This window comes from Plecotus auritus (genome assembly GCF_963455305.1).
Source record: "Plecotus auritus genome assembly, chromosome: 4".
NCBI classification, from domain to species: Eukaryota; Metazoa; Chordata; class Mammalia; order Chiroptera; family Vespertilionidae; genus Plecotus; species Plecotus auritus.
In genome coordinates this window covers 78,643,837-78,657,385 of record NC_137775.1, presented here as the reverse complement: position 1 = coordinate 78,657,385, position 13,549 = coordinate 78,643,837, and the positions used below count along the sequence as shown (strand labels likewise).

General features: G+C 44.5%; 1 protein-coding gene across 12 annotated transcripts in view; it reads right to left on the bottom strand.

Moving 5' to 3' along the window:
* Positions 1-13,549, bottom strand: part of DST (dystonin) — a 458,265-nt gene that overhangs the window by 351,123 nt on the left and 93,593 nt on the right. For 9 of the 12 annotated variants that reach the window (XM_080664697.1, XM_080664701.1, XM_080664693.1 and 6 more), the window contains exon 4: positions 13,311-13,518. In XM_080664697.1, coding sequence (XP_080520823.1) covers positions 13,311-13,518 — 208 coding nt within the window. Of the gene's footprint in view, positions 1-7,054; positions 7,725-13,310; positions 13,519-13,549 lie in introns of those variants that run through there. The other 3 variants (XM_080664700.1, XM_080664694.1, XM_080664695.1) reach the window with 1 other exon arrangement.

Genomic DNA, 13,549 nt, shown 5'->3' with positions numbered 1-13,549 from the left:
AGAAATTTCTCCAAGCTTCTTCAAATATAACTTCAACACAGAGGTTGCTGCATCCCTCCTGTCCACACATTATAGAACTAACCAGTCAACTGTGCTGTCAATTTCTGAAGTTTCTTTTGAATCCAGCCTTCCATCCCAAGCCCCAGAATTTTAAAGACTTGTCTCCCTGCTTCCTGCATCTTCCCTTCTGTTCAATCCTCCACAGTGTTACTAGGGTCATCTCTCTAAAACTTAACTCGTTGGTAATATCCTGCTAAAGATCATCAAGGTTCCCCTCCCTACCTACAGAATAAACCCCAAACTTGGTCTTGCGTGTGGTATTCAGGCCCGTTCTAATCTGATCCAACCTATCCAACCTAACCCTCCATATTCACCCATTTGCATCTTCCAATAACTTCTATCCACTCCATTTTTAAAACCTACCATGCACTTTAGCCAAGCATACAAACAGATTCTGTGGTTATGCTCATGAAATGAAGAAGTCATGCCAGTCTCTCCTCTTGGTGTTTTCCTCAATGGTATCTTCACCTTCCCTACAGGGTAAAATCTCATTTGACCCTAAGTACAAAACTTTCCCCATCAACCAATCCAGGCAGAATTATTTGCTTCCTCTTCTGAGAGAGATGAAAGTAGGGTGGGAAATAATAGCACCAAAAAAAATTGCATTAAAAGGGTAGGCCAAACATAAATAAATAAAAACCTGGAATTTCTCTTTGGAAGTTGATAGAATGTGATCCCTAAATTAAGAGCTGAGAAATGGACCCAGAAGTCTTTCTTCAACAGCCATTATAGAGAGGAGTTCCATGTAACTAAGACATGAGTTTCTTTTTAATTGATATTAAATACTAAAGATTCTCAACTACAGATCTTCTCTCAACTCATTCATTAGGCTTATAGGGTCAGGTCATCTGACTGCATTTATACATTTCTATATTCAGTTGTGGAATGAAAACAGAAAGGAATATATTATTGTGCCTAGGTATTTCATCTTTTTGTCCCCTTTACAGCTTCAGGGATTTTTACAATCGGCAATTTCATGGAGGTGATTTGGTCAAATTCTCCAGACTCCTGAGCACACGTGACCCAAAGGCAGGAACACAAGCATTGCTTTGCCTGACTACAAAACAGCAGTTAGACAAGAAAGTGTTCTCACCACTTCTCCTTACATGTTATTTATTACCTAAAGTCATCAATGAGACAGAAAAGCTTCTCCAAATTGCTCCAAAAAAAAGTTGTAAGTAGCATAAAGCTTTTAAAAAGGCCCTGACTAAATAAATGTTGAGATAACTGTATAAGGCTAAGTCAGAACAAAAGAAACTAAAGGAGAATCAGTATGGTATTTGGGGTTCAGAGTTAAATTCACTAACAATCCTATCTAATAAAGAGGGAACATGCTAATTAACCATCACTCCGTCACAAAGATGGCAGCACTCATAGCTGAGGCCAAGTTCCCATAAGGAGCCTTAATGAGCAATCAGGAGGGACCTGAGGCTACGCCCTCCCCTGCCCCAGTGGGGCTTGACAGGAGACCTCAGGCCGTGTCCCCCACCCGGCAGGGCTTGACAGGGGATCTCAGGCCGCATCCCCCACCCAGCAGGACTTAACAGGGGACTTCAGGCAGTGCTCCCCACCCAGCGGGGCTTGACGGGGGAGCTCAAGGTGCACCCCCAGTGCTGGGTCAGGGGAACTCAGGCCGCACCCCCTGCCTAGCGGGGCTTAACAGGGGACCTGAGGCTGCACCACCCTGCTGGTGGGGCTTGACAGGGGACCTGAGGCTGTGCCCCCTCCCGGTGCCAGGCCAGGGGACCTGAGGCTACATCCCCTGCCCAGCAGGGCTTGACAAGGGTGGGACTGGCCAGGTCTGGATTTAGCCCAGGGGGGCCTGGCTGGGTCTGGGTCTCACACGATTTTGAGGTGCATGTGGGTGGGCGGGGACTTGACTCTAGGTCCTGTGGTGTGCCCCAGACTCTGACAAGGAGGAAGATTTTCATATACATTTTACTAATTTTCTTTCATCTCTGACACTTCTATTACAGAGAAAGGGCAAATAGCAATATTAAATTATTTCTTCTAATTAATCTCCTTTTAATGTGCATGAATTTCGTGCACCGGGCCACTAGTACCTAATAACCGGTTACACTCCTGTACTGGATATATGTTTCTTATAATGTGAAGCAATGAACAAGTTCTTTGGCCCATTTAAATCCTGATTATTTGGTAGAAATTACTTTTCAAATCCGTGTTGTAATAACATTATAAAACATTCGTGTCATTTTGAAACTCCTCAGAGACTTCAATGGAGCTCTCAGAGGGTCTCTCCAATGTCAGTGAAGTCAAATACGTTTTTATGGATGTTAATGTGTCCGAACTTTAAGTTTCCAATTTCAGGATAGACACTTTACCCTCTGTGTGCCAGACCCAATACCCATTCTTTCCTTATTCTTTCAAACAGAACTTCAATTGTGTTCAGGGCTCTAAGTGGGGCCAACCTAAAACTCTATTTTCCAGTCTGCCTTGCAGAGAGCAGTGGCCCCTGGAACAGTTGGGCCAATGAGATACAAGTGAAAATTGCTAAATGGGCTTCTAAAAAAGCTCCTTAAAAAAGAGGCTGAACCAACTGTTGTCCTTGCACCTGGAATTAAGACAAAGGGCTGGAAGGGAAGCAGCCTTCTGGTGATTACAGAGCCACCACATGATGCACGACAAGTGACTAAGCAGAAATACAGGAGTCTGGGTCCTATTGGCAAATAGAGAAAACCCACAGCCCTGGCCTGTCCACCTCGGGCCTCTCAATACCTGAGAAAAAGCAAACATCTATTTGGTTAAGCATCATCATCTGTTTTCCGTTACAGCCAAAAAAAAATCTTCAGTAACACTTATCACCACATGAAGCCTATTGCATTTTTTAAAGAAAAGAAAAAGCCCAGACTAATACTGCTTCAAGTAGCTACACTATAACACTGTCATGACGCAACACAGTTAAAGTTCACTTATTACACAACTGACCACTAAGCCATGAGCAGATGAAATTAGAAATCAAGTTTTTGCCGAATCCTGGAAACCAACGGAAAACCTCTGAGCTAAACTGTATAATATCTGATTGGGGGGGTGGGGATGGGGGGAGTAATTCCCGGAGACCTTTATATATTAGTCCCCCATTATCCATGGTTTTACTTTCCATTGTTTCAGTTACCTGAGGTCAACCACAGTCCAAAAATATGAAAGGCAAAATTCCAGAAATAAATAATTCACAAGTTTTCGCCATTCTAAGTAGTGTAATGAAGTATCTCCTGTCCCACTCTATCCTGCACAGGATGTGAATCCTCGTTTTTCCTCTCTGTATACACGGCCCGCCTGTTAGTCACCTAGTAGCCACCTTGGTTATCAGATCAACTGTAGCCCAAAGCACAATAGTAATGATGCAATTTATTTGACATGCCAAAGAGAAACCATAAAGTCTACTATGTATGTAAAAGAAAAAAACATAGTGTATAGGGTTCAATACTGTAACCCATGGCTTTGAGTATCCACTGGGGTTCTTGGAATGTATCCCCGGTAGATATGGGAAGATTACTGTTCTCCAACTTTCAATTCCACTGGTACCAGAGTTGGTTTACACTGTAAAAAGACAGGCTTTTTGCCAATCACATATCTCTAGGACATAAAACTGAACTGAAAATGAAAACTACAGTTGGAGTGGGTCTCAATTCCTGTTGACACCATGAACATAAGCAGAATTAGATTGCCCTATTGGCAGAAGGGACTAAAGGAATTCCTCTAAACTTTTTGTGAAAAACAGAAAATTTTGACTTTTTTCTAAATAATCGAAGAGGGTTTTTTAGTGATAGTATAGACAAGTAACAGAGTATTCTCTCTATTATTCATAGAGAATAATAATGAAACACTTTTTACAGTTGTCTGAGAACAACTAATTTCCAGGTCAAGGGGAAAATATCCATTGTTCTGGACCAAAGTAATTTAGCTTTTTAAATTAAGTCTAAAATATATTGAATAAAATTTATTGGGTTCACATTAATGATCTCATTTTCACATATATTTTAAAAAGTAACAATGTGTTGAGAATATAAAAATCTTCTAATGGCAGACTCAAAGCACAGAATTTCACAGATTAAAGTGACAGCTAATTAATTTTAATAACAATATATAATAGTTCATTATAATAGCAGCATATAGGTTAGTTTCCTTACACTGACAAGAAAAACATTGTCTCTTTCATGCTAATTTACAAAAAAAAATGTTTTTATGACAAATAGACTGGGTAATTTACTACAGATATGAAAGAAAGCTACTAATGTGGATATTTCTAGCATAAATAATTAAAAAGGTTTTATTCATAAATAAACGCCTTTATTCACCCTGACTGTGGTATCAGTAATGTGATTTTTTTAATCAAATCCCTGAACATTCTAGGTGTGAACTTAGTTTATAAGTTAAAGGATTAGAACATGAATCAGAACACTATGCCCCTCTGTAGCAAATAGCTCTTTCTGTGTTATTCTAATTCAGCGAACAGTTGCCTATTTTCACTCAGAAGTCAAGGACCAAAGCAAGATACCAGAATAGGCCACACCATAAATACTTAGGCCTTACTCGCCCCCATTCTTGTTTTTCTACAGAGAGCTGGGTTTGAAGTCCTCCCAGTGCTGTCTGAGGACTAAGTCTAACAAAACTCTCAGCTTCTGAATCTAATACTCCTAAATGCTAACATTATAGATTATAATTCTATGTTTCTGACAACAGACAGATTTTGAATTGGTTCCAGCTGACTCTACCACTTAGCACTATTCAACAGCTGGGCATATGATAACATGGCAACCTGATAATATTCTAGCTCAATGCAAACTCATTCTGTAACCAAGAAACTTTGCCAGAAATAAAAATCAAAATAACCCTCTTAAATTCAAGTGGGAATGTAAAATGTTTTGAACAATGCATGATTTCAGAAAATGAGCAACTGTACTTTGAAAGTTTAGTGAACTGACACTCCCTGTTCAAAGCCTACCATTCTTTTCTGATTAGATCAGCCCCCATAGCAAGTCATCAGGATAATAAGCATTGTAGTGAAGTCATCGTATTGGATGCTGATGGGAAATCATAACTGGCTTCAAAACATCAGGAAACAATGAGTTTTCCAGGTCTCCAGTTTTTCATGTAATACACTGGCCAATACTCTTACTTTCCTTTCCAACATAAATGAAATATAGAACATCTGTAAAGCCGAGTACAAATTGATTTTAAAGCCACAAAGAAAATGAAGGTAAGAACAGTCACTTTTTTCTGCAAAATTTTGCAGTATATGTTTGGAAAAGGACCTGGTTATGTGCAATACTGATCATTAGGGTAAAATTAAAATGCAGTGTAGTGAGAACTGTAATGGCCTATACATCTTTCATTTCCTTTTACTTCTAAAAACAAATGAAGAAAAGCTTTTAAATAATGTCTGCTTCATCCGGACAAGTCAAATCAGCACTTGAGCTACATTAGTTTTCAAAGTTACCTGAAATCACCCATGTGTCACTGATGTAATACTTGATGGGACAAAAAAATTCATCCAACTATAATTTCTTTCAAAAATAAAAAATGTATATCCTTTAGGACTTTCAGACTTTGTTTTGCTGACTTTAAAGAGCACAGGCATATGTCTTCAATAAATACAGTAGTCTATATTGATATTTCTCATTTGGAAAGTTCTGGAGACAGCCGGTTAAGAATTTTATTTTTACATGGAAAGACAGATAAAGCCATGAGCATATTACATGTGCATATATGTACGTACACAAATTCTACAAATGTGCTTTAGCCTAAACTATCGCTGCACTTGCTCAGTGGCAGCATTATACACAAAAGGGTGTTGGCACAAAGGAGTTCTGATTGTACTGTTTACAAAATTCTACATGGATTAAAAGCATGTCAGTAATAAAACATGTTCAAGAAAGAGATAAAACACATTTGTGGGTGAGTTTTGAGCTTTTTGGAGATCTGGAATTCAAATATTAAATTCAGGATTTTATATTTCTACTTCCAACTAATAGAAAACTATGAATATGTGCATTTTAACCATAAAACCCCCATTCAATTTCTAGAAACTGGGTATCTTAAACCAAAGCAAAGATTCAAGATGCAAAATCATTTGAACCCAATCTATGAAACAGGCTACTATTCACTATTAACACATTAAGACTCTATGATCCACCTTTGGGTGTAGAGTGTTTTAGGAGCCACCGTAAGAGATCCTCTGTACATACTGAAAAATAGTTTCCTGAGACAAAAAGGCCCTTTAAGATGCGAAGGTGCACTTTGTCTAATGCTATATTTCACCATAAAGTCAATGTAAACTTAATACTAGAAATATATTTACCAGTTTGACATAGAATTTCCCAAACACAAAGGAAAAGACAGAATAACATCTCAAAATATACTCCTTTACATTTAAATTTACAAGTCTCACTGACTAAAGTCTTACAGCATCACACTGTCAAATAATGTTTATGATACATATGGATAGATATATAGTCTCAATCCATAAACTTTTGTCAAATAAAGTCATTTTGAAGAAAAACGACTTGGTGATGCTCTCGGCGGTGAAATAGTCCATTTAAGAATCCAAGAACCTCTTCTATAGGCTAACCAATACCCTGTGCCAAGCGAGGGCAGCAATGCCTTAGTAATCCCATGGAGAATTAATCGGAATCCACCCTCCCAGGGAGAATTATGATTACGCCTAGTGCTAAGAGCATTTACAAGGGAGAAAAAAAAACAAAAAAACACGCAATGTGCTTCTTGGAAACCAAACCCCTCCCTCCCACTCCACCACCCCCCAAGGGCGTCTCCGGACCCATCGCCCACCCCACCACCCTCCCAGCATTGGGGGCACCGAATCTCATCCAAAAGGACGTAAGGGTTCATTCCTCAGATTTGGTCCAGACACCTGTTTACTCCTCAGCAAACAGCGGTGGCTCTGGTTAAGCCAAGGTAACCGTTACCCGGCTGGTCCGTGTCCAGCCCCTGCAGCCCGAGCTGGGGAGCCACGTACCTTTGTACCTCTCCAGGACATCCTCGTAGGCCTGGAGGTACTCCTGCTCCTCCACGTACAGGTAAGCGGCTGGGGAAAGGTACCCCGCCATGCCCAAGTTTATCTGGGCGATGACTGGCCAGTTCCCCTCTCCCCCTCGGAACCGGGACAGCACAGTGTCTTAGTCAGCAAGAACGGGAAAAGCGGAAGGAGCGGCAAGCTGGGAGAGCGCTGAAGCCGGAGACGCAGAGCCGGGGGCGAGGGCCGGCGGGGGGCGGCGGGCGCCGAGCCGGCAGAGGAAACGCCCAGGCCCCCTGGCTGGCCGCGGTGCTGGGCCGCCCGCTGCCGGGGAGCCAGAGTCGCTCTTGGGTTTCAGCAGCAGCAAATCTCGGCGACCTCGGGGGCGGTGACAACAGCGCCACGCCACGACCAGCGCAGCGGAGGAGCCTGGAGCACGGCGGGGACGGGTGGGGACGGGCCGGGGCGGCAGGCGGCAGGCGCCAGGACCCTCCGAGCTAACGCGGCCGCCGCCCTGGCCGTGCGCTAGGCGCCTGCTCCTGGCCCGACCCAGACCGCGGCGGCCGTGCGGGAGGACAGGCGCGCTGCCTCCGCTCGGGATGCTGCGCGGCGCATCTGCGGCATTTCCTGGCCGCCGCGCCGCAGACACTCGCCCGCCCGCGCCCGGGAGAGAGGGAGGGAGGAGGGAGGAGGGCGGAAGGGAGGGGGCGAACCCGGCGGTCAGCACCCCGGCTGGCTGGGCTCCGACCCGGCGCCGATGGCCCCTCCCTTCTAGGCTGAGCCGCGCGCCCCAGACCCCCTCTCCTGGTCCGCCCACCGGGTGGACCGCGCAGCCAAGCACGCCCACCCCCGGACACTGGCCGGCCTCCCCGGATCCCCAAGGACGAGGTTTCTATTTGGGACCCACAACAGGTGCCTGGGAAACAACAAAGCCGCAGATCGCGGCCACCGCTGTGTGCAGCCCCCAGCGGAGGAGCCGGCCACTCTCCGTGGGGTAGGGGTGGCGGGGAGGAGGGAGGGAAATACATTTTGTAATCCAGCTTATGGCACGTAAGGACTCAGGTCATTCTGTGGCAGCACGAAGTGGGAAGGGCACGGGGGTCCACGCCCAGGGCACATTTCGGGGCAGAGCAAGCGGCCTCTGCAGGTGGCCCCGCGCATCAGGCCCTGACAGCCCTGTGTCTGCGCCTGCGCGCTCGGCCACCCCGCGGCCGGAGCACCAGCCCGCGGTCCCTCCCTTCCGCCCCCCAGAGCCAGCCGGCGAATTTGCCACTGGGCTCCGCGATGGCCACAGCCCAGCTGACTGTCACCTCCCTCCTCTCTACCAGTAGTCATTCCCCACAGTACTGGTGAGTACTGAACTTGAATAAAAATGGGTACAATTCATTTAAATCAGACGCTAAAGTAGGTGAGTTTAAGGGTCCACTGGGGGAGCCAGTTGGTACCCAGGCGTGTAAATGGGTATATTTCAGAGTATCGATGCAGTCAGGCTGCTCTGGATGGAATCCTGGGTCCTTAGTAACTCTGATACAGGCGAGTTACCCTCTCTGAGCCTCTTTTCATCAGTAAAATGGGGATAACAGTGCCTACCTCCTAAAGTTGCCATATTAAATAGCTTTTATAAGTGTCAGCTATTATTATCATTGGATAAACTAGCTCATTGTTCACCATCTGAGGTATTTGAAGGGAGAGGGAGAGAGAGATAGAAACATCAATGATGAGATAATCATTGATCCGCTGCCTCCTGCAAGCCTCCTACTAAGGGTAGAGCCTGCAACCTGGGCATGCGCCCTGACTGGAATCAAACTGTGACCTCCTGGTTCATAGATCCATGCTCAACCACTGCGCCACACAGCCAGGCTTCAACATCTGACTTATGACAACTTCACCTCTAGCCCACATCTTCCCTCCTCGTGTCTTCCTTTCATATATACTAACCCTTTGTCCTTGATGAATTATTTTTTCTTTCCTTTTTCAGTGTTGTGAATCTGGACCATTTTCCTTCCATTAACTCTTAGAAGGAGGTGAGTACTTTTGAAAAAAAACCTTAAGTTTGAATTGGGAAGTTTTACTTCTCCTCAGCAATTGGCCTGCAAGACCACATCTCTCTTTTCTATTCTGATCACTAGCTTATAATCTGAGCTTGATCCCATGTCCCACTGAGCCTTTAGGGTCACTAGAGTTTTCTTGCAACTTGATAGGCATTTATGTGAACATTATTAGTTCCTGAAGTAACAAACACATCGTATGGGATACCTTCGTGAAGTGAGAGGGTTAGCAATTAGATTCCTAAGAGTCATTCCATTTACAGACCATTTACAGTCATTCCATATGTACAGATGTAGATTCTCAAAACTGCCTTGTCTCTCTCACAATGACTAAGGTCATTGAGGGCATAGTCCGAGTTTTCATCAGAGATTGATACTCAGTAGAACCCAGTTTTATGAATATCATCAGTGCACACTTAAATGATTTTAAATGTCCATTTAAGGAGATAGTCAAAATGAACAGAAACAGCATGTAGGGTTGTCTGCAAAAACAGCCTTTGCCCCGTGCATTCTTGGAATTGGCAATATTGGGACAAACTGCTGATAATAATAGTGTATTCCTTAGGGAAGCAGGAGAAGCACAGCAGGGCCTCTGGAGTCAAGCCTGCCTGAATTCAGATCCTAGCTCTACCACTTCCTGGCCAGATGAGCTTACCTGATTCTGCTTACTTCAGAGAATTCACATGAGATCCAAAAAAAAAAAACCAAAAAACCTGTATTTTAATATAGCATTGTCAATGATAAACCATGTACCCTCATAGGCACTGGAAGACTGAAAAATTCAATTTAAGATATCCTGTAGCTAAGAACAGATCTGTATTGTTTTTATGTAAAGGGCATTATACAATGGGTATTTCCTTATATTCTTCTATCTTATTCTCACATTGACCCCTCTAAGAGATAGGAGAGGCATATGTTATACTCTACGACTTTAAAATGAAGAAACTATAATAAATGCAAAAGCACTTTTAAAAACATAAAGTGTCCAACATATGACACCATCACCAATAAGACTCTCTGAAATGTAAACCTGATGATGTCACTGCATGGGTTAAAAATCTTTCAGCTGTTCCCACCACTTAAGTATAAATAGTGCAATCTCCTCAGTATTGCACGCATGCACCTTCCTAGTTTCTGCTGTCCCAAACCCCATGCTTTAGCTACACATCCTCCCTATCTTTGTTCCTGTAGTTCCCAGCCCTCTGAAATGGCTTTCCCTTTCACCCTAATTCCATCAGGCTCTTTAAATCTCACCTCAAGTGGCACTTCCCCCTCAGAAACCTTTCAGGAAGCCCCCATGCCTGCCCTTCTCTATCCAAGTTAATTAGACTCTCCTCTGGGTTCTTTTACTATTAGGTCCTTACAGCCATTACACCTCATCTCTCACACCATGTTTACTACCAGCACATCCATTTATCATATTAGACTATGACTTCTTTAAAGGCGGAACTGTGTGCTTTTCTTCATTTTATTCCAGAGGCTCAATAAATATTTATAAAATGTGAGTGCATGAAGGCATTCCACAGATCATCTGGTCTTTTTTGGCTCTAGACATTTTCATATTCAATTCTATTGTTATGCCCTTAAAAAACAAAAAAATATTGAACTTTTAAATCCTTTATTACTAAGTAATGAACACTATAGACATCCTCATACATGTCAGAACCTCACCCCATCTCTTACTAGGGATGAATTTCAGAGATAAGGTGAGCTTTAGGCAGAGTATGAAAATGTCTAATAAAATTAGAAATAAAAAATCTATTTTTTTTCATCTTTATTGTTGAAAGTATTACAGATGTCCCCTCCCCCCACACTCACCCTTTCCACCCCACTTCCTTCCCCTCCCCAGGCATTCCCTGCACTATTGTCTGTCTGTGGCCTATGCATATACACATATAAGCTCATTGGTTAATCTCTTCCCGCTCCCCCCCCCCAACCCCCAGAAGTGGAAATATTAACAGTATGTTTTCAGACTATCCTCAGTACCAAATTCCCTCAGAAGGCCTGTTCCCTGATCCTCACACTGGGTGATCAGTGACAAATTTCACACATAATACATCTGAATTTCATATTTTAGCCATAGATATTTATGAACTGGCCCCCAAGTCTACGTTCCATGTATGATTATTGACTATGACTTGTGTAGCAAACAGCATTTTACCAATATTTATTTTAAACAAAGTAGCACACTTCCATACTAGGGCTGCTTGTTCTGTTTGTTGTTTAATTTTGTTGCCGATTAATATAATCTTAAAAGTATGTCACTTTGAGGTCTCGAGTGCAGCAACTGCCACTAACTTTGTAGCTATCCCACAAATCACTCAATGAACATTTTACAAAAAAAAAGTAAGGCATGGCCCCTGCCCTCATGGAGTCTACAGTCTACTAGCATCAGCGTCTGCTTGTCCATGACATCCCGAGTTCTTCCGCACTTTGCACGTACACTTCAAGTTACTTCCACCAGCTCCCCTTGGCTTTCTGCAGGGTCATCTCCCTCAGTTTACATACTCTCATTCTCCAGACACACCTGCACGGTTATTCTTTCAAATCCCCTTCCTTCGTTACCTAAATCAAAATATCCACCTCTGCCACCACAATCAAAACTCAAGCCAGAAGCCACCTTCTACCTTCCATAAAAATGTATGGAATACAGGCCTCCCATTCCAACATCCAGGCTTTGCACAAAACCCCAACTTCGCTCCCCATCCACCTTTCCCGTCTTCCCTTTCTGCTGAGCCAAACATCAGTCACCAGCACTGTCCCTCCTGGTGCCTCAGGCGGGGGGTATCTCATCAGGGCAAGAAGTCAGGCCTCAGTGACTAAACACTTTTGGGTACTCCAGATGGGCACTGAGAGCCAGGTCCGCCCCAGCTCCCCAAGCCACCCCTGTTCACTCTCCCTTGGATCTCAAACAGTCTCTCTGTCCTCCATCCTGCCTCCTCCTCCCCTTGCTCTACTCCAAAAGCCTGGGTGAGACCAGCCAGCATCTCACAAGGGAAGCCAGAAGAAGCTCAGGCTGTTGCCCCAGAAACCCAGAACAGAGAATGGCTGGCTGGGCGCTGTTTGTTTTTCCCTGTAATCAGAAAATCCCACTGGGGGGACTCTAGGGACACTCTCAGTTGCCAGGGAGGCTGGGATCCTGGCTAGTCCCCTACAGCCCCTCAGAGGAAGATAAAGTACCAACTTTGCATTGTAGAAGGAAGCAAAGCAAACTGGGTGGGAGGCGGCCCAGAGCTGAGTAGGAGATGGGGAGGAAAGGGGGGGCTGACCTGCTGGGTGCAGAAGCCAATTTGGAGAAACATGGGGACTTTGGCCTTTGCAAGAGAGCCCCAAGAACATACCCCATCCTACCCCATAACCATTTCCAAGAGGAAAAAATATATATATTGAAGGAAGGGAGGGACAACCACCCCAGGAAGCAACTTTCCTGCACAGAACACATACACACAAACCACACAGGCCCTGCAGGTGGGAGGATTGATTTCCAAGGTGTTCTCAGCTTTCAACTAGGTAAGATGAGCCATCACTTCTGATTGGACTTTTACGGCCAGTGCAAGGGAACACCGGTTAACAGAACAGAAACATTGGCACCTCCCATATATTAATTAATCAGGAATGCATGACTGCTAAACCCTCCGAAGCTCCTACATGATGCTAACGGAGATGCTACACTAAAAAAAGAAAGAAAGAAATGGCATCTGAGTTGCTGGAATACCCTCTGCATCCTGGGTACCAAACACCGGGACTCTACCCCGGTTAAATCTGCGTCGCTCAGTGCTCCTGGGCAAAGACGAAAATGAAGGCTCTCACAGCTTCCAGCAAACACACAAGTGATTACTGGAGTTCATACTGTACTTTGAGGTTGCCACGGTGGCTACTGCATGTAAATAGGAAAGTTTAACGCAGATGTGTGTAAATAGCTCCTTGCATTTCAAAGGTATCGATTCATCCAGCCAAAAGGCTGGGCCAAACAGCTTAGTCACCAGCAGGCAGGGCAAATCGCTCTATCGATAAATCGGGGCATAAAGTAAATATGGTCATCTCCCTCCCCCACCTTGAGCACAAATCCGTGCCCAGTGGATCAGCTCCCAGATATGGAGCTGATGTACTGGGCACCCTCCCACCCTCACCACCCCCACTACCCTCCCTGGGGCTGATGGGTGAATTTCCGCAACTCTCCTCCGGGCTCCATCCCTTCCCCATACCCTTACCTGCTATCCTAAGCACGGCCCGCTCGGCCGGGTCCAGCACCGAGCCCCCGTGGATCTTTCTTTTCGATCTCTCATGTTTAGGCAAATTCCAGGGTAAAGTGTCTCCGGGAGCTGGAGATGCGGAGCCAGATTTCTGGCTGAAATCATCCTCATCGGAAAAATCCGCAGAGGAAGACATAGAGCAGCGGTAGGACGCGTTCCCGGAACTCTGGGGAGGATGACACAGAAAAAAAGCATTA